This window comes from Eumetopias jubatus, unplaced genomic scaffold (assembly GCF_037043125.1).
Source record: "Eumetopias jubatus isolate StellerSeaLion01/CBP00866 unplaced genomic scaffold, mEumJub1_p1.0 scaffold_1, whole genome shotgun sequence".
In the NCBI taxonomy this organism is placed as follows: domain Eukaryota; kingdom Metazoa; phylum Chordata; class Mammalia; order Carnivora; family Otariidae; genus Eumetopias; species Eumetopias jubatus.
Window position 1 is genome coordinate 117,855,465 of NW_028274807.1, and position 18,600 is coordinate 117,874,064.

Sequence of the window (18,600 nt, forward strand, 5' to 3'; positions counted from 1 at the left end):
TTGTTGTTTTAGTTCTTTAATCTCTAACTTCTCAACATGTTACAATTTAGAAATGCCCATATGCTTAACTAATGGTAATAAGGAAATACAATGTCAAAGAAAAGATAAACAAACATGATCCTTTTCAATCATAGGTCTCTCTTTGGTAAGAAATAGACCACCATTTATTTACTTTCTCTCAGTGTAGGAGAAGGAGATTAAATGGTATTAACCTGTTAAGAAATCCCTGTGTATAAATGTTAGGATAGAGGGTAAAGAGTTTAAGTCACGCCCTTTATAAGAAGAGTAGGTAACAGAGGATTTCCTCTTATTTGTAGTTATGGTAGAGCATAATAACCATCTATTACAGAGCTGGAACAGGGTATTTCCTATAACTAGAAAGTCACCCTATGAACATTTTAGTCAACCTGTAGAAATTCTGCTCTCTAATCAAGTGTTCTTTTGATGTGAAACATGAATGTTATTTAGAAAAAAAAAATGGTAAAGTATCTCCCTCCTTAGAATTCACCAATTTCTGATCCTGTTAAACTTTCATAGAAACCATGAAGAATTAAACAGGCTTACTCTAGATATTTTCTCATTAAGCAAAATTGGTAATAACTGTTTGCAATTCCAGGAAAAAAAATCCAATACAATCTAATACACACATTAGTAAACTTTACAAAACACATATTCTATCAACCCTAAGCAATTCCCACCCACCCACCCAAAAGGAAGCCAGTCTTATCCTCCGTGAGATATTCGTTGTATCTGGATCCACATTAAAAGAACTGCTAAATTCCACTGCAGTAGGAAAAATACCACAAATAAGCACCCCAAACTGACCTAACAACTTCTACTCACTCCTCCTTCTTCAGGATATTTTTTAAAGAGAAGGAAATAAGCATTCCTTGTAATTTGACTCCAAAAATCGTTTCCTGCCCAATTATTTCTAAGCCTATACTAGATACCAAATACTGATGGAATGCCCAAATCACCAGGAACTCAACATTACTGTTATTTTTGCAAAGAAAGGTAATATATAAAATTCCCTCCCCCCAGGCAATGAACAGGGGAGAAAAAACACGTTACTTTAAAAATGGCTGTATCTGTAGGTTTTTAAAAATGGCTGTATGTATCTGTAGGTTTTTAGAAACCAGCACCAAATGTTCATGTTTAATTATTCCGAGCAACATTTAGGAATTAACATTCCCTAACATTACGGACAAACAAAAGAGTGAACAATAAGGGAATAACTTTCAAGAAATATTGCATGTTGGTAAGAACCATTAAGTCAAATAATCAGATTGGCTCATTTGTAAAGCTGCTGTAGGTCTGCCCAGTTTGGAAATAGCACACCTCACTGCCAACTAATATACCTACTCCCCAAATCATCAGTACAGCTTATTTTATTTTATAACTAGGCAGCGTTAAATAAAACTTGAAAATACAGTTTTAAAAAGATAACTCAAAACAATCCATTATTAGAATGGTTTTCTATGCTCTCTATTAAGGGAAAAAAACAAAAACAAAAACAAAAACCATCAAACCACTGCATAAAGTGTCCAGAAAAACTGAAAGATTCACAAATAGTAGTAGTGTCCGTTCAAGTCTACATAACCCTTTATTAAATTATACTGATAGCAATATTATGACCAACATTATACAAGTTTTCTTATTTCCTCCTCATACTGCAACAACTGTATTCCCATTGTATAAGATTTTAACTAGGCAAATCGTTTAAATCAACTTTTTGCACCTTGAATTTACAAACCACCGGATGTTAAGTTTCCTGAAAACTATTTTACTTTTAAGCTTTACTTAAAGATAAACCTAAAACTCAATTCTAAAAAAAGAAAAGAAAAAAAAAAAACCTAAGGTGCTTTAAAAAGAACTCTGTAGAAATATACTGATACCAGTGTTTGAAAGATAACCTACAGGGGGCTATAAAAGGGCAATTATCATACAAAAAACTTCTATGGCCAACTCTTGTTAGAAAATTTATTTTATAAATAAACTTCTTTCATGATAGAAGATGAAGTCAAAAGATGGAGATTTAATTTTTCCCTAAAAAAAAGTAGTTGCTCAGGACATACAGGCTGAGTACACTGAAATTATATTGCTCCTGATAAAAGAAAAAATGTTTTAGCCAGGCATTCCATTAACAAAAAAGACCATGCCACCTTTCCCTAGTCTTTTGATCTCTGGGTACTAACTAGTATTACCCAAGATAACCTCATCAAAGAAGTTGGTTGGCAAACCTACCAAATAGGAGTCTTAGGTCCCTTAATTTTGATAGTCATCTTAGTAAATATAAAACTTTAGCTACTTGAACAATGGAGCTTATAAAGTGCATTAAGTATAAGAAACAACAGAAGTGCTAAACTCACTTGGTAGAACTTTAAGGGACTGACTTGATGTCACCAATAGGGCAAAAAAACAACATTATAGTTTTCTGTTCAGATTTTATTTGAAATCTAATTCAAATTGTCAAAGCTACAAAAGGGGGGAAGACATCTGTATTATTTTTGCTAAGTCACAACATCCTAAAACAAAATACTACTACTGCCAGCAGATCCATTATACACATTTCTGATGAAATTCATTAGCACAATAAAAATTTCATCTTGAGAAAACAGCCACAACGAAAGTAATTTATACAATATAAAACAATGACAGGTCTACAGATGCAGTTACTCATGAGTTTACACATGCATTCACAAACAAATAAACAAAAAATCCAGGAATGCTCTTTCATTTGATTTTTTGTTGTTTTTTTTTTTTAAAAAAAAACAGACCATTCAGGCACAAAACAAAATTGCATTTCCAATAAGTGACAGCATCTTAAAAATTTATGTCAGTGTTTGTTTTTCTTTGACTTTTTATGAGACCTGTGTGGAGATCGGGACTGGGATCTGGATTTCTTCCCTGACTTTTTAGGGGATCTAGACCGTGATCGCCTAGACCTTTTAGGTGTCCTCGAACCAGATGGTGATCTGAGGAAACAAACAAACAATTTATCAAAGCACTCATATGACCATCCTTTAATTACCTAAAATGATCTTTAACAGAGCACAATGAAAGTCAGAAATAAAGAAGGCTGTAAACTTCCCAAATTCGTATTTTGCCTACTTTACACACACACACACATACACACACAAAATTTTGCACCTTCTGTGCACTGCATCAATGATTATGAGTGGTGTGCTTGCTTAAAAAGACTGATTCCTGAGCCCTACCACTGCTCTATTTAATCAAAATCCCAAGAGGTAGGGACTGAGAATTTGCAATTTTAACAAGCTCCCCAGGTTATCAACAGATCCCTTAGTCTGAACCTCTAAATCTGCAAGATAAAGTTCAAAATGGCATCTAAGATCATTCACAAAATTTTTGAAAAACAATGTTGCAGGCTATCTTCTTGAAGGAAAAAGCACCAACTACTGCATATCCTTCAAGGGACTCATTTAAGATACCCTAATTCTTAAGTGCAGTTCATGAAGATTACCAAAACAAATAAATACACTTTATATATATGCAAGTGCCATTTAGAAAAGGAAAAAACTTATCTTTTATAAAAATTTTACTAAAAATGGTCACAAAAATAAATTTTTAATATATAAAGCAGTTTTAGTCCTCAGGAAAATTCCACTATGTAACACCAGATTAATAAAACATTTCTTAACCACTTTTCTGGAACTACAAGGAAAAAAACGATATAACACACATTTAAATTACCTACTGAAGAATGGTATTTATTTCCACAAATCTCTACCCAAGAACTTGCTAATAAGATGCAGGGGCAGGAGGGAGGGGGTAAAGTATTCTCCTTTCAGCCTTGACAAAATCAAAGAATATTTTATAGAAACTGAAGAACAGAATGAAAAGTAAAGCAGCTACCCCTAGTCCACAGAAAACACAGGATATAATGTTTAAAATTCTTGGCTGGTCTTTACTCGTTGGAAGCCTTCTTGTGCTTTAATCATGAGGAGACCGGGGTGGGGAGGTGGGAAGGAATAATCTAAAATGAAAGTATACTTCTCTGGTTTTCTAAAGCCCTTTAAAAAATGGTTGCCAGCCAAATTATTTTCAAAAGCTGGTGAAATGACAAGGAAACTGGCATTTGAAATATTACAAAAAAATAATTTGCATTTACCTTTTGGCCTTTTTGCTAACATCTCTAGGAGAATCTTTGTGAGATGACCTGGATCGTGAGCTCTCTTTATGAGATCTTTCTGAACGCTCTGATCGCTCCGATTTGGGTGAAGGGGATTTCACTCGTCTACCACTGCTACTGCGAGATGGGCTAGGGGATGTGCTGTGTCGCCTTTTCCTATGGAACAAAGCCCCCAAGATATCCCACAAGTAAGCAAAGGATCAGGTATTCATTCTCCTTCTACTGAATCAGCTATTAATTCCTATCAGTTTACACTAACTTTATTTTCACTAACCTTGTTAATGTTATTTTCCAACAACATTCAAAGCCCTTTATAAAGAACAAGAAAGTCTTAAAGATAGGTTGATCAAAACAAAAACTGAAGTCAACTAAATTGGATTTTCTTTTGCTCTAAGAGATCGGGACAATGAATAAAATCTCATTAAGGTCTCTGGTTAGGTAACAGTATTTAATGTTAATCCTCCAATCTTGAAACTTTTATTGTGCTTATATAAGAAAATGGGGCATCATGTTGGCAAGTTATTCTTAAATGGTTGGGAGGAGGGCAAAGGAAGGGGGAAAAATTAAGCAAAAGTAGAAATATTTCAACAACATTTGGAGAATGTGGGTGAAGGATATCTGGGAATTTTTTATACTATCTTTGCAACTTTTCTATAAATCTGAAAGTATATCAAAATAATAAATACAAGACAAACAAGTGGTAAATTTAGCATTTAACCAATTAGTATACCTATGTTATTTGTAATTACCTGTAGAGTAACTAAGCCAGAATTTTTTTATTTGCATTCACATGGATATTAGGAAAATCTTTGTTAACTAAAGCAATTTTCTCTATTAAATGAGAGATTTAAGAACTGTGAAAGTAAAATAAAAACTAAAAGAGAAATGATTTTGATTAGAATGAAGACTTAAAGTGAGGAGTGAGTCCCTATGGCCTATGTACACAGACTCCTTTTAGACAGGATTGGGAGACTCAAGTTTACAAAGGCAGCAGTCTCAGCACAGAAGAAAAGCTTATACCAGAGTCAACAAGGAAGATGTAGCAAGCCTGTTTAGTTATTTAAACCTTAGGTTTGATACCTAATATGGTAACTGAATTCTTGCACTTAACTAAGGCTAAGGTACCATTTGAACCATGCAATGGGATGATGTCCCAATTAACTAAGCCAAGTGCCAACTAACTGCCCCATTTCTCAAGTTAATTCTGCCTCCTACAGGCAGGAGCCAAACATGTTTATCATGAAAAAATACTTTTCAAGTTTGTTGGCATCAGTGATGAAAACATTACAAAATGAAACATTCTAAAACTTTATTTATTGGGGGGGGCACACAGTAATGTCATTTATTTTTTATTTTTTATTATTACTATTACTAGTACTATTACTACCTGAGTTAGCCAACATACAGTACACATTATCAGTTTCTGATTTAGTGTTCAAAAAACAGTATAGGCATTTAAATGAGAAATGTATACCTTTCTTTCCTTGTTGGAGTACATTCATCTTTTTCCTTCTTGTCTTTGGATCGAGATTCCAATTTTTCTTTATCCTTTTTATCTCTTTCTCGTTCTCTTTCTAATTCTTTCTCTTTCTCCTGTTTTATTTTTTTAAAGAAAATATTTAGTCATTAAAAAATACCTATCTAGGCTAATCTCATTTATGCAACAATATTTTAATTTTTAAATCACTACTGAAGGTATAATGCCATTTTTAAAAAAAATACCTACTCTTCCAGGAAACCTAGTTATTTCTTCTACTTATACTGAGTGATAATAGTAATACCAGTTACTAAGTCCGTACCATAGACCAAATAATTACTAAACAACTTTCCATATACCACTGCATGTAATACTTCAAATATTCCTTAGGAATACTACTATTATTCTCAATTCAAGAGATGAAAAATGAGACTCAGAAAGGTTAAGTACTATGCTCACAGTCACACTGGATGGTGAAGTCAGGATTTGAGTCCAAGCTGTAGAGCCAGGGCTCTTAACTACTTCCTCTGTCACTCCACTTAAAAAAAAAGGAAAAAGCCAACAATACACTGGCCTATCTTAAACTATAATAAAATAGTAGTGATACTATAGCAAGTGGATTTAATCTAAAGAGAGCTCTCTCCAAAGCACTAGGCTGAAAAGGAAAAATAGTTATTCATAATAATCATCCATCAGAAAATCTTACCAGTAACAAGTACCATTTTTATTGGAAATTTCACATCCTAATTTATAAAAGTACAAACTGACTACATGACTATACAATTATATAAACCAGAAAGATGACCCATCTATTTTTTCCCACTGCTACAATCGCCACTTCTCACTTGAAATTATTTCTGTTGATAATATACTTAAGGGAGTGGCTACAGAAAATGAACCCACAAAGCCAACTTAGCTCTTCATTAACAGGAATTTAATTTCTCTGATTTGTATTCATCAAGAAAGCTATCTGGTAGCTGATAAAAAGCCTATACCAGAAGTTACAAACAGAAATGTTCTGTAAACAACCAAACAGTAAATATTTTCTGTTCTGTGGGCCACATACAGTCTCTGTCCCAGAATTCAACTCTGTCACAATAGTCCAAAAGCCACTATCGATAATACGTAAGTGAAGGCACATGGCTATGTTCTAATAAGCTTATTTAAAATGAGGTGATGGCCTGTGAGGTGATGAATCTCCTGACCCTCAGTATATACCTTCAAGAAACACATCCTCCTCTCCAATTACAATCATGGAATGCAAAGAGATTAAAATGATATTGCATGCATTACAACCATCAAGACCAATGAGTATCTCAAAGTGTCGTCTTCCATGCAGATCAGATACCTGCCACCAACTCCAAAGGGACTCATGGAGTACAGATACATCTTTTTTAAAATCTCATTTTTCTTTTTTTGAAATACAACATATAGATTTAAAATGTAATGCAGAGGACACCGTCTTCCTCTGGTGATCTATAGGATGTATTTTCCTGATAATTTTATAGGAATCAAACTGGTTAAAATACTCAAAATATCTTAAACAATTTAATCCAATAAAAGAGTAATAGTAGCTATTATCTCACAATCCTGCAAAATTGGGACTATCGACCCAGTTTCACGAAGAAAAGCAGGCCTCAGTGATTCGCCTAGGAGCAGAGAGCGAAGGGCAGCACCAGGAACACACAGGTCTGTGCAGCGCCAAAGCTATCTGACTAGACTGCTGCTCCCGTCACCAGTACTATGCCATTAACAGCTTTTAGAGATTCTAACTTCTGTTCCAGCTTGTTATTTCTCTCTCCCTTTCTCTATATATAATGTGTGTGCGTGTGTGTGTGTGTGTGTAGTCTTTTTTGTAATGATAGTCAAGATATAGGTAAAAATCAATAGCAGTCCCAATAAAATTCCTAAGTTTTTCCAAAAATTAACATGTGTTCTAAAATTCTCTGTATATCGCTACATATTTTTTATGCATAAAGAATACGAGGCTTAGAATTCACTGATGAGGTATTCTACCACTTGGTGTCCTTCTTTAGAAACAGTGGAAAAGGAGCCCTCGATCAACTTCCCAAACTAACTCCATCTTTGTCTTTGTGCCACTTCTGAGGGTTGCTGGTGTTTCACTGTCACAAATGTTGAAGCTTCACAGATGGTCTTCCAGTTTTGAAAGCATGGTCTTAGCAGATTTTCTAGTCCATAGGTAGATATCCAGAATAAAAAAGTGTGCTATTGCCCTAAGACCCTTTTCCAAGTTGAACTAAATGCAAAACATCAAATTTCAAATGTTCCAAATTGTCTTACCAGTAGTCAGCATTTACACATGAAAGGGTGTAATTTGAGACATACTTTTCCTTAAGTATACCAATATACCAATATTCTAGGTAGTCAAACAAATAACTTTGGAAAATGCATATTATTGAATACACTCATTCCTTACTCGTTGAAGAAGTTTATCTCTGTAGTGTTCTACTTGCTCCTGAAAGCTCTGGCCTGGTTTTTTAGGTCTTTTTCCAGATTCCAATTCATCCTGAAACTTCATAACTTTGAGCTGTGAAATAAGACATTTTAAAAAAATAAATCTTTTCATCACTACAGTTTTTCAAGCAGTGCTTTGCTCCTGTAAAAAAAAATTTTTTTCTTTGAAATAAGTGTATAAAAAGGAAAAAATAGAAACATAGCAAAGTAGTAACTGATGAGTACTCAGTCAAAATATAACATCAACATAAAGCTCCCTTATCTGAAGGCCAATTGTTAGACGAGTCCAATCATGCAGAATTCAAGTGATCGCGCGTGGGCCCACATGCCCTCTGCACAGCCACGTGAGATGACTCATGAACTATAGTTCATGCCCTTAAGAATCTACTTATTATCTCAATGATAATGAATTTGCTATCTGGCTCCCCAAATGTGAAAGGCAAGGTTGCTAAATGCAACCTACTTCCAACAAGATAGGACAGCGGGCAGAACACAAGTAACTAATTTTTTTTTAAAGCAGCATTCTTTACAGTTCACGTAGGACCAAAAACACAGAGCAACCGAGTTTGAAGGTTTCACTCTATTTACAGTACAGTGCAATCACTGAACATCAAAAAAAGGTTAAATCATAGTAGAGATATACTAAGAGTATATACTAATAAAAAAAGATTAGAAAAACTTCCGATTCCATTTCTTGTAATTTATCCATATGAGCACAAAACTATTTGTACAAAATTATCCAATTTTGCACTGTGTATGTATTATATATTTTAAGTATTTTATGTTAATATATATCATATATTAACACATATATATTTCTAGGTTCATTTATGTTACATATGTAAATATAATATATACTTTATTATTATATAAAGATATATATACGTCTTTACGGAACTAAGGGAACAAGTAAGGTGAAATGCATGAAGACTCAGATGACGTTGGAAGTGGAGGTAGAAAACACATATGGATCCACCGGGTTGCAGTGCCAAACCTGTATACCTTATTTCACTCAAAGAGGGAAAGAAAACAGTCTTGCCTAATGGAATTATTGTATATGCAAACATCTTAACCTATTTTATTGAGCACTGATATGTCCTTTAAATGGACTAAATGCTACTATAAATGTTTTATTGGTATTTGGAAACAAGACCTCATTTGTTTTAGGTTTTCTCCCCCCTCACTACAGATGAGGCTTTACAATAGAATGGGAACAAGTTACAAAAACCTTCTTCCATTCAAAGCGTTATTTTCATTATTTTTGACTTCATGACCATTTCTCATACTTTCCCCAACTTTTGCCCTCTTTCTACCTAATTCCACTTCTATAACCAGGTCATTTATAATCAGCAATTTGAGGTTCTTGCCTTTTTCAAAACTCTTAAAAAATCTTTGCATTGTTGTTTTAATGAGGACTACATTTTGAAACACAGAAGATATAAGGGTAAGAGAGAGGGGAAAAGGGAAAGAAATGTAAATGTCTCACTTCACCACTGTGTGAAGCCTTCTGTGACTAAAGTGACTCTGTTCTACAGAATGCATTCGTGGCAAATCAGCTTAAGAGTTAAGCGCTGCCCAGTGTTACTTTGGAGAAAGAAAGGCATTCCTAGAGAATCTTTTTAAAAATCATTATAAAATCCTTACAGTTCCTGCTCATGTGGCCTAACTCAGACGCAAGCACAAGTCCAGGACACCCAGAAAACAGGTGACAAAGGGTCCCAACTCAAAATGAGAGCAGCACCATGTATTGGCTTGTTTGTCAGCTAGCTATCTCCCTGTTGCCCTGGGACAGTGGCAAGTATCACCTTCCCACTCAACTATCCACTCTTTCCTCAGGGGTCAGGGCAAAAAAGGGATCTTTCTGCTCCAACAACATAGAAGACACACCACCACCACACCAACCGACCCATGTGTTCCACGCCTCCAACCCTTCTTGGTAGAAGTGGGGATGCCAACAGACTAGGAAAAGACAACTCCAGCATAGGCCAGGCTCTAAGCAGTATATCTGAAAGATTAAGAACTTCCTTCCAGCCAACACCAGTAATACCTTATGCCTGCCTGTTTTCTAAGTGCTCTGTGAAGAATGTCAGTATTTTATAATACATATTCTTCGGTTTTTATTAATCCCATGCTAAAAAATGTTCAGCTACATAAGTCAAACCAGTCAAAAGACAAATACCATATGATTTCACTCATATGTGGAATCTAAGAAACAAAACAAATGAACAAAGGGGGGAAAGGGGGGGGAGACAAACCAAGAAACAGACTCTTAACCATAGAGAACAAACTGACAAACTGACAGTTACCAGAAGAGAGGTGGAAGTGGGGGGATGGGTGAAACAGGTGATGGGGATTAAGGAGTGCACTTGTGATGAGCACGAGCTGTTGTATGGAAGTGCTGAATCACTGTATTCTACACCTGAAACTAATATTACACTGTGTGTTATCTAACTGGAATTTTAAAAAAACTTAAAAAATGTTCAGCTATAGACATCTTTATTACGATGTATTTGGGGAAGAGAAGAGCTTTCAAAAAGAAAAACTACAGTGGGGCGCCTGGGTGGCTCAGTCCTTAGGCGTCTGCCTCTGGCTCAGGTCATGATCCCAGGGTCCTGGGATCGAGCCCCGCATTGGGCTCCCTGCTCAGCAGGAGGCCTGCTTCTCCCTCTCCCACTCCCCCTGCTTGTGTTCCCTCTCGCTCTGCCTCTGTCTGTCAAATAAATCTTAAAAAAAAAAAAAGAAAAACTATAGTATGTATTGTTATAATAATATATAGTAACATAACAAATATAATAATAATAATGACCATATAGATATATCCTTAAAGAACATATAAGGTGAAAAGCATGAGAACTTAGAGGATGCTGGAGGCGGAGGTGGAAAGCACATGGATCCTGGATCATTTAAATGTAGGGGCAGAAAGAGGACAGGAATAAATCTCATGAGCCCAGAGTTCTAGTTCAAATTTGCCACCAGTTGTGAACCTTTATTCCACATGACTAAATCTCAGAGTAAACAATGGAGAAGAATCAGGTAACTCTAAAATGAAGCTAAGACCTAGATTTTAAAATTAGGGATTTGGTTCACAATTTAGATCTCAAAAGGGTAGTAAGTTGTGAGAGGTAGGCACTACATGAAGAGGAGAAACAATCACTGAGTATCTAACAACGGAGAGGCCAGATTATCAAAGAGCACAGGAAGTATGGAAATGTATGTATGTAGATGCATATATATCACACACACGCACACATATATAGAGATAGATACAGTGTGGAAATAATAAATGTTCACAAAAACCATCCAAGTTACCAAAAAGCTAAATTATGTGGTTTTCTTCTCTAATCTAAGCCAATAAGGAAAGAGAACATTTAAAAACTATCCAACAGGGATGCCTGGGTGGCTCAGTCGGTTAAGCAAGCTGCCTTCAGCCCGGGTCATGATCCCAGGGTCCTGGGATAGAGTCCCACATTGGGCTCCTTGCTCAGCTGGGAGCCTGCTTCTCCCTCTCCTTCTGCCTGCTTGTGCTCCGTCAAATAAATAAAATCTTTAAAAAAGAATAAAAATAAAAAAAAATAAAAACTATCCAACAGTCGGGGGGCACCTGGGTGGCTCAGTCGGTTAAGCGGCTGCCTTCGGCGCAGGTCATGATCCCAGAGTCCTGGGATCATATGAGTCCGACATCAGGCTCCTTGCTCAGCGGGGAGCCTGCTTCTCCCTCTGCCTGTCCTGCTGTTCTGCATGCAGCTCTCCCTGTTTGTGCTCTCTGACAAATAAAATCTTATTTAAAAACAAAACAAACTATCCAACAGTGGTTTTGGCATTTGATAACTTCATTATCAAGAAAATATAATTTAGGGGCGCCCGGGTGGCTCAGTCACTGGGTGTCTGCCGTCGGCTCAGGTCATGATCCCAGGGTCCTGGGGTCGAGTCCCGCGTTGGGCTCCCTGCTCAGCGGGGAGCCTGCTTCTCCCTCTGACCCTCTTCCCTCTCATGCTCCCTATCTCTCATTCTCTCTCTCAAATAAATAAATAAAATCTTTAAAAAAAAAAAAAGGCATTAAAAAAGGAGAGGGGATTGAGGGAGGAAAAAATTTGCTTGAGATAGTCTGGATTTCAGACTATCATAAGGTTTTCCCCTTCTTACTGTTAAGTCCTACTCAGTGTCTACTCTCCCCATCACAAAAGGATGCATACACTTAAAATGAGCCCACTGTAATAAAACGTACACATAGCTTGAATGTGCCAGAAAGTATCTCACTTTTCCTTGTTATACAGTATGTGCACTCAGATGTTATGGACTCTTCATAATGCTAGATGTGATCTATTCATCAGAAGAATCAAGATCTTCAGAGAGTCTCCTCCGTGCCAGGCACTGGATTTATGATGATGAACAGACAACAGACACAGCCCTTTCCCCTCATGTGAATCACAGCCTCGTAGGGAATACAGACATTAAACAAGCAAGATAAGAAAACAAAAAACATACACCACAATACATGTAAAATCACAAGAGAAATAAATAGGGCGAAGTAAGCAAATACAGAAGTTTAATAAAAGGAGAGCAGGAGAGAAGGGATGCTTGAACTAAGAGGCCCGCGGAAGTCACAGCCCGCGTGACGGTTCCCACGGAAGTCACAGCCCGTATGAAGGTTCCCAGGCACAGAAAACGCAGCAGGCCAAGGACGGACGCCACGAGGGAGCGGAGGTCAGTGGGAAAGGGAGAGAAAGCCAGCGAAGTAGAATTTCAACTTCACTGCAATACTAACCTCAATTTCACGAAGTTTAGCTCGTTTTTCCTCACTCATTTCAGAGTACTTAGAGAACTTGGACTCAGTCATTTCTTCTTTGATTGGATTAGAGTACAAATGATGTTCTTCTGATTTGGAACTCTGAGTATCTTCTTCATCTTCACTTTCTTCTTCTTGACTGGAAATAAGCAGAATATATCATATGTCAAGGCAGAAAAAAAATGTTACATTTTACAGTCTGGCTTTATTTTTCACTGTCTTAGACTGTAAATAACGTTAACAAAACTTAGGAGGCCAATTCATTACTAAAACATTTCTAGAAAATATTTTATAAAATAATACAATTTTATAAAACTTATGTTTCTTCCACATAAAAAGTTGAGCTTCAACATAATCACTTTTTAAAATTTTGTGTATGTTAATGTTATCTGTGTGCCTTTCATTCTGCAACAAACTTCCCTTGCAGCATTAAATGAAATGAATTATCAGGCAATGATTCCCCACATTTTCCAATTCAGCGTGAGTTCGGGAAGCTTAACGTTAAAAAAGCCAAACGTATTTTACTCTTTCTTCAGCAGAGGCTATACACTAGAAAATACAGGAGTTTGTGTTACACAGTTAACTATGAAACAATGTGGCATGTGAAGACCTTATCTGATTAGCATATAACCCTAGGAATAAAGCAATGTATAAATTTTAAATATTATCACACATTAGTACTCAAGTCAGAATTAATTCTAAAAATTATACTGACTCTATAGCAGATAAGAAGAAGAAAATGAAAAACTAAGTGACTGCCACGGGTAAGGATACAAAGAAGAAAAAATCTATCCCTCCAGTAGCACTATAGTGGAAAGACAGGCAAGCAACTATGTGCAAAGTTGGTCCTCACTGCTAGACTCAGACTGACAAAATGTTCTTGAAACACAAATGAAGGGGCTTTAAAAAAAGAAAAGAAGTTGTATGCTCTGGGACAGGACTTTGGTATGCACATATGTCAAATCTGGGCAAAACATGTCATCCACACACAAACTCAGAATGTTTATATGTATATATGTGTGTGTGTGTGTATATATATATAAACAAAATTCCTTTTATAAACAATATTGATTGTGACATTAACATTACTGGCATAACCTAGAAAATATGCCATTTTCCCTTTAATATCTGAACCTTATTTGTTGGGATTTGGGTACTAAACGCATTCTACCACAAGCAGGAGTCCTTTCAGTATTTATTTAAAACTATTCATAATAATGTAAAAGTAGTTATCACCAAATTCGTTCCAAATAAAAATTGAGAAACTGATAATAGAACTCACACACTGATGAGAAAAATGTAAACAAGGCAGATAAAAATAAAATGTTGGCAATTCAGAATCAGAAACATGGTACTAAGAGAAGACTATGCTACTAGTTTTGTAATTTCTTACCCAAAGGTCCTTTCCTGAACATTACTCAAGTGCTTTACAAACTTTATACTCTCAGAGCCCCACAAATCATTAGTACCTCATAAAGGTACTATAACACTTAGATAAAGAAAAAAATAGTAAAAGCAAACCATTTTAAAAAACTGTATTCGTTTTGGAAATAAATCTTTTACTTATACTTAACACTTCTCATTAATTTGTCAGAAACTTCTGAAATGCAGGGTTTTTTTTAAAGATTTTCTCTATTTATTTCACAGAGAGCGACACAGTGAGAGAGGGAACACAAGCAAGGGGAGTGGGAGAGGGAGAAGCAGGCTTCCTGCAGAGCAGGGAGCCCGATGCGGGGCTCGATCCCAGGACCCTCGGATCATGATCTGAGCCGAAGGCAGACGCTTATCGACTGAGCCACCCAGGCGCCCCCTAAATGCAGTTTTTAGTTTATTTTTTTAAACACAAGAATTTCTTATTTTATGGTGCATAAATTTTTTACAAGTGTTTCAGATGCTTTTAAATGGTTAAACTATATGCATGCGTATGTGTAAATAGAGGTTTGCTGGAAGATTATTCCAGAATGGGTGACTCAAAAAGAATGAGTCACAAATGTGGTATCTATGCAATGGAAATTACCTAACCAATTCCAGCCTGTTATTTACAAATTTTCAATAATTTTTTTGCAAATTCAAATATTCCTTAATAAATATCCTTGAACACTTATCTGAATGCTTTCAACTACAGATAAATACAGAGCAGATAACTATATGGACACAAAATAATGCCTGTGACACTTACGTGAAAAATGGGGTCAGAGAATAATATTGGCAGTATTATATAATTTATGTTTAAAATAAACATACATGGGGCGCCTGGGTGGCTCAGTTGGTTAAGCGACTGCCTTCGGCTCAGGTCATGATCCTGGAGTCCCGGGATCGAGTCCCGCATTGGGCTCCCTGCTCAGCAGGGAGTCTGCTTCTCCCTCTGACCTTACCCCCTCTCATGTACTCTCTCTCTCTCCCTCATTCTCTCTCTCAAATAAATAAATAAAATCTTTAAAAAAATAAAAATAAAAAATAAATAAATAAACATACATGTTTTACATATACAGAGAAATGATCCAGATGGCAAGACACCAAACATTAACCATATTATTTACTTTTCAAGTAAGTTACACTTGATAATCTAAAATACATATTCATTTTACAATTGCGATTTTAATTTTTCAGGACTTGAGCAGTCTGTTCTAACTGGTTTTGACTTTAGCTCTCAGTAACCAGTTCTAGGTTCAGATCTCATCATAGCTTCATCTTACTCTTTTAAAGAAATGGAAATTCAAGTCTATAAAACCATACAGGATCCATTATAAATGAAATTAAAACTACTATTTGGAAGTTTTCTACAAAACAATAGTAGGGCTATATTTTTTTTAAAGGTGTTTCTGCCATAAAAAGTAATTACTAGTTTCAAAATGGCATTTTGGATTCAGCCACTAGAGAGCAGTAGTGAGGCATAAGAAAATTTCAAAGACCAAAAAGTTGTATATGAAAAAATACCTTATCCTTGCTTTGTACTTTCATAGTTATTTTTATGTTATTGTGATTTGTTTGGAGCTCTTAAAAATGAAAAATAAAAATTACATTTCCCGTGATCCAGGTCTCGCTGTATAAACATGATTACTCTGTCAACACTAAAATGCAGTCACATTCCAAAACATGAACACAAATATCAAATTTATAAAAAAAAAAAAACGTTAATACTTTTAGAAACAAAACCAACTGAAGAAATATTTGAGTTCTGCAATGGCCTTTTCTAACCTTCCTTCCCCCTAAATTATTATCTCATGAATACATATAATTATTTTAAGCCAGTGATGCTACAATAGTGAGAGACATTAATAATGATGTATTATAGTCATTAAAAAAAGGTTAAAGCACTATTTTAAAGCAAACTGGGCTGTTTCCATTCCTGTACTCCTCAACAGCTCTAGAGAGGTATTTCCACAGCAAACCACATCTATATTTTGTAAATATTTTGTCATTATCATTGCTGATTTGTTCTGACCATCCCAGTGTTTCTGGAAAGACATCACTGCTGCCAAGTTTTCCTCAGGATATCAAATTGTGCTCCCACATATGCTGATCAGTCACATTTCCTTCACAATCTAAATGCTACTAATACCCATTTTCTGAATCCACACAAATGCCCAAATTGTGCTGGGACACAAAAGGGACTTTTTCCTTTGTTCACTCTTCCATTTGATAACTTTTTTTAAAGCAGAAACCTCTGCTTTGTGTTCTTGAGGTCATCTATTCTATTTAATAAAATCAACTTCCTCCCAATGATTTAAAAAGGTGTCAAGTTCTACCTAAAAACTACCAATACAAACTTGCCAGGAGAAACTGGGAACAGTATTCCTATAGTCACAATCTTGGGGTGATTACCAAAGAGCAAATTCAAAATTGTAATTTCTCTACATGTTAAAAGCTTTCTTTCTGTTATTTATTCTTAGTTCTTTTGAGGTGTTTACATTTAAATAACAGAATGGCCATAATGCAATGCTTAGCACCATACAATCAAATAAAAAGCAGCATAACTTTCCCATTCATATTTTAAAAATCACTTTTTGTGGAACCAAAACAACACCTGATGACAAAGATCTGAAATAAATGCAGTCGACCATTTAGTAACTACCGAGAGTATACGCACCTAGCGTAGAAAAATCAACTCAGAAGCAAAGTGAAACCAGAGCCATCAAGACCAGAAACTAAAAGCTCTTTATTCACTGGAAAAAACAATGACAACTAAAAATGATCCTCTCCAGTTTTTTAAGAGTGAGTTTTCCTCTTCACTATTATTTCAAGCATACCTCTTAATGAAAAAGGGAGTGTATATGCAATAAGAAACTAAGTATATTTGAAACTTAGATTCTTACTTTTGATTTTCTTCTTCTTCTGATTCTTCATGTTGGTCAAATAACTCCCATTTAGAAGTTGTTACAGCTGAGTGGAAGGAAAAAAAGGATGTAATTCTATAAGGTAAATTAGCATTTTTGCAGTAGCATAGAAGCCCAGCTTTAGAACTGAAAGTTTTTATTACAGAAATTATTTACAATTATCTATTTTTTGAATAGCCATTTCTATGTGCTAAATTTATTTCTTTCCTCACACCTATGCTTTAATTTTATTCAAATTCATGAAGTGACAAATTACTTTATCATTCTTATTTCTGTGCTAGATGGTTAACATTTCATTAGAACCTACAAATACTAACAATTACGATTATAAACACTAAGGACACATGTCCAAGTAATTATGAAAGGCAGGTCTAAACTGCATCTAGTAAGTCAAGCACTATGGGAAGATCAAAGCCTGGTTTCTCTGAAAGTAACCTCTAAATAGATTTCCAAATAGGTATATCTTCCCATTTACATTTTCTACTGAAATGCCTTAACCTGAAAGGTTTTAGTGACTTCTCTGATTTACTCTCAAAGCATCCAAACTGAAAGATCTAAGAAAATTGTAACAGCAACCATAATGAAAATTTAGCCCCTAGACATAACTCTGGGTCTTAAGGTTGAAACATCATAAAATGCAAAAAGGAAACACACACACTAATGATTAATTTAAAGTACTCAATTTTTTAAAAGCTTAATATTTATTGCACTTTTACTCACCCTGTGCTTCCAATTCAGATTCATCTACAGCTTCCCATTTTGATGGGGCAACTTTAAATATGGGCTCATTCTTCTTTGAGTCCTCAGTTGCATCCACTATTGAGGAAAGATAAGCCATTAACCCTGACTACTAGGGGATGACTTAAGTAGTTCATGGGTATTCAACTATATTATTGAAAAGTAAAATAAGGCCACACATGGACTAATAATTGCTAGTGTCAAGAATTATGATTAATCCAATTCTCTACACGTGAGGTCCAATTTTTAAACATGTATGTGTCAATTCAGAATATACAAGTTATTATGATTTCAAGCAAATGGAGAAGTTGGGGCAGTAAAAAAATCTTTATTATCTCTTAATTACTGTTTAAACTTCACAATTCTTATACTGTTCAATCTTTTCATGTAATTCAAATGTACTAAAGACTGTGTACCCTTATTTCCAAAAATGATTTTAGGCATCCAGGAAAACTGAACCCATAAACTATGAATAAAAAGAGAACTGATGAAATGAGGAATCTGGGATTATGAATAAAATTGAGCACAAGATTTCACCTACAGTTTTCCTGACAATGAAGACAAAAAGAGAAACTAATAATATACGAGGCTGACTATCCCAACAAAGAAATGTGACCAGAAAGAAAACCTTTTT

General features: G+C 35.4%; 1 protein-coding gene across 3 annotated transcripts in view; it reads right to left on the reverse strand.

Annotated features, from left to right (window-relative positions):
* Positions 1 to 2,424: 2,424 nt before the first annotated feature.
* Positions 2,425 to 18,600, reverse strand: part of U2SURP (U2 snRNP associated SURP domain containing) — a 51,731-nt gene continuing 35,555 nt past the window's right edge. For all 3 annotated transcript variants that reach the window (XM_028099131.2, XM_028099130.2, XM_088025892.1), the window contains 7 exons: positions 17,949 to 18,044; positions 17,208 to 17,274; positions 12,871 to 13,030; positions 8,068 to 8,178; positions 5,628 to 5,746; positions 4,133 to 4,309; positions 2,425 to 2,975 (listed from right to left, as the gene is read on the reverse strand). In XM_028099131.2, coding sequence (XP_027954932.2) covers positions 2,837 to 2,975; positions 4,133 to 4,309; positions 5,628 to 5,746; positions 8,068 to 8,178; positions 12,871 to 13,030; positions 17,208 to 17,274; positions 17,949 to 18,044 — 869 coding nt within the window. In that variant the 3' untranslated portion in view covers positions 2,425 to 2,836. The remainder of the gene's footprint in view (positions 2,976 to 4,132; positions 4,310 to 5,627; positions 5,747 to 8,067; positions 8,179 to 12,870; positions 13,031 to 17,207; positions 17,275 to 17,948; positions 18,045 to 18,600) is intronic.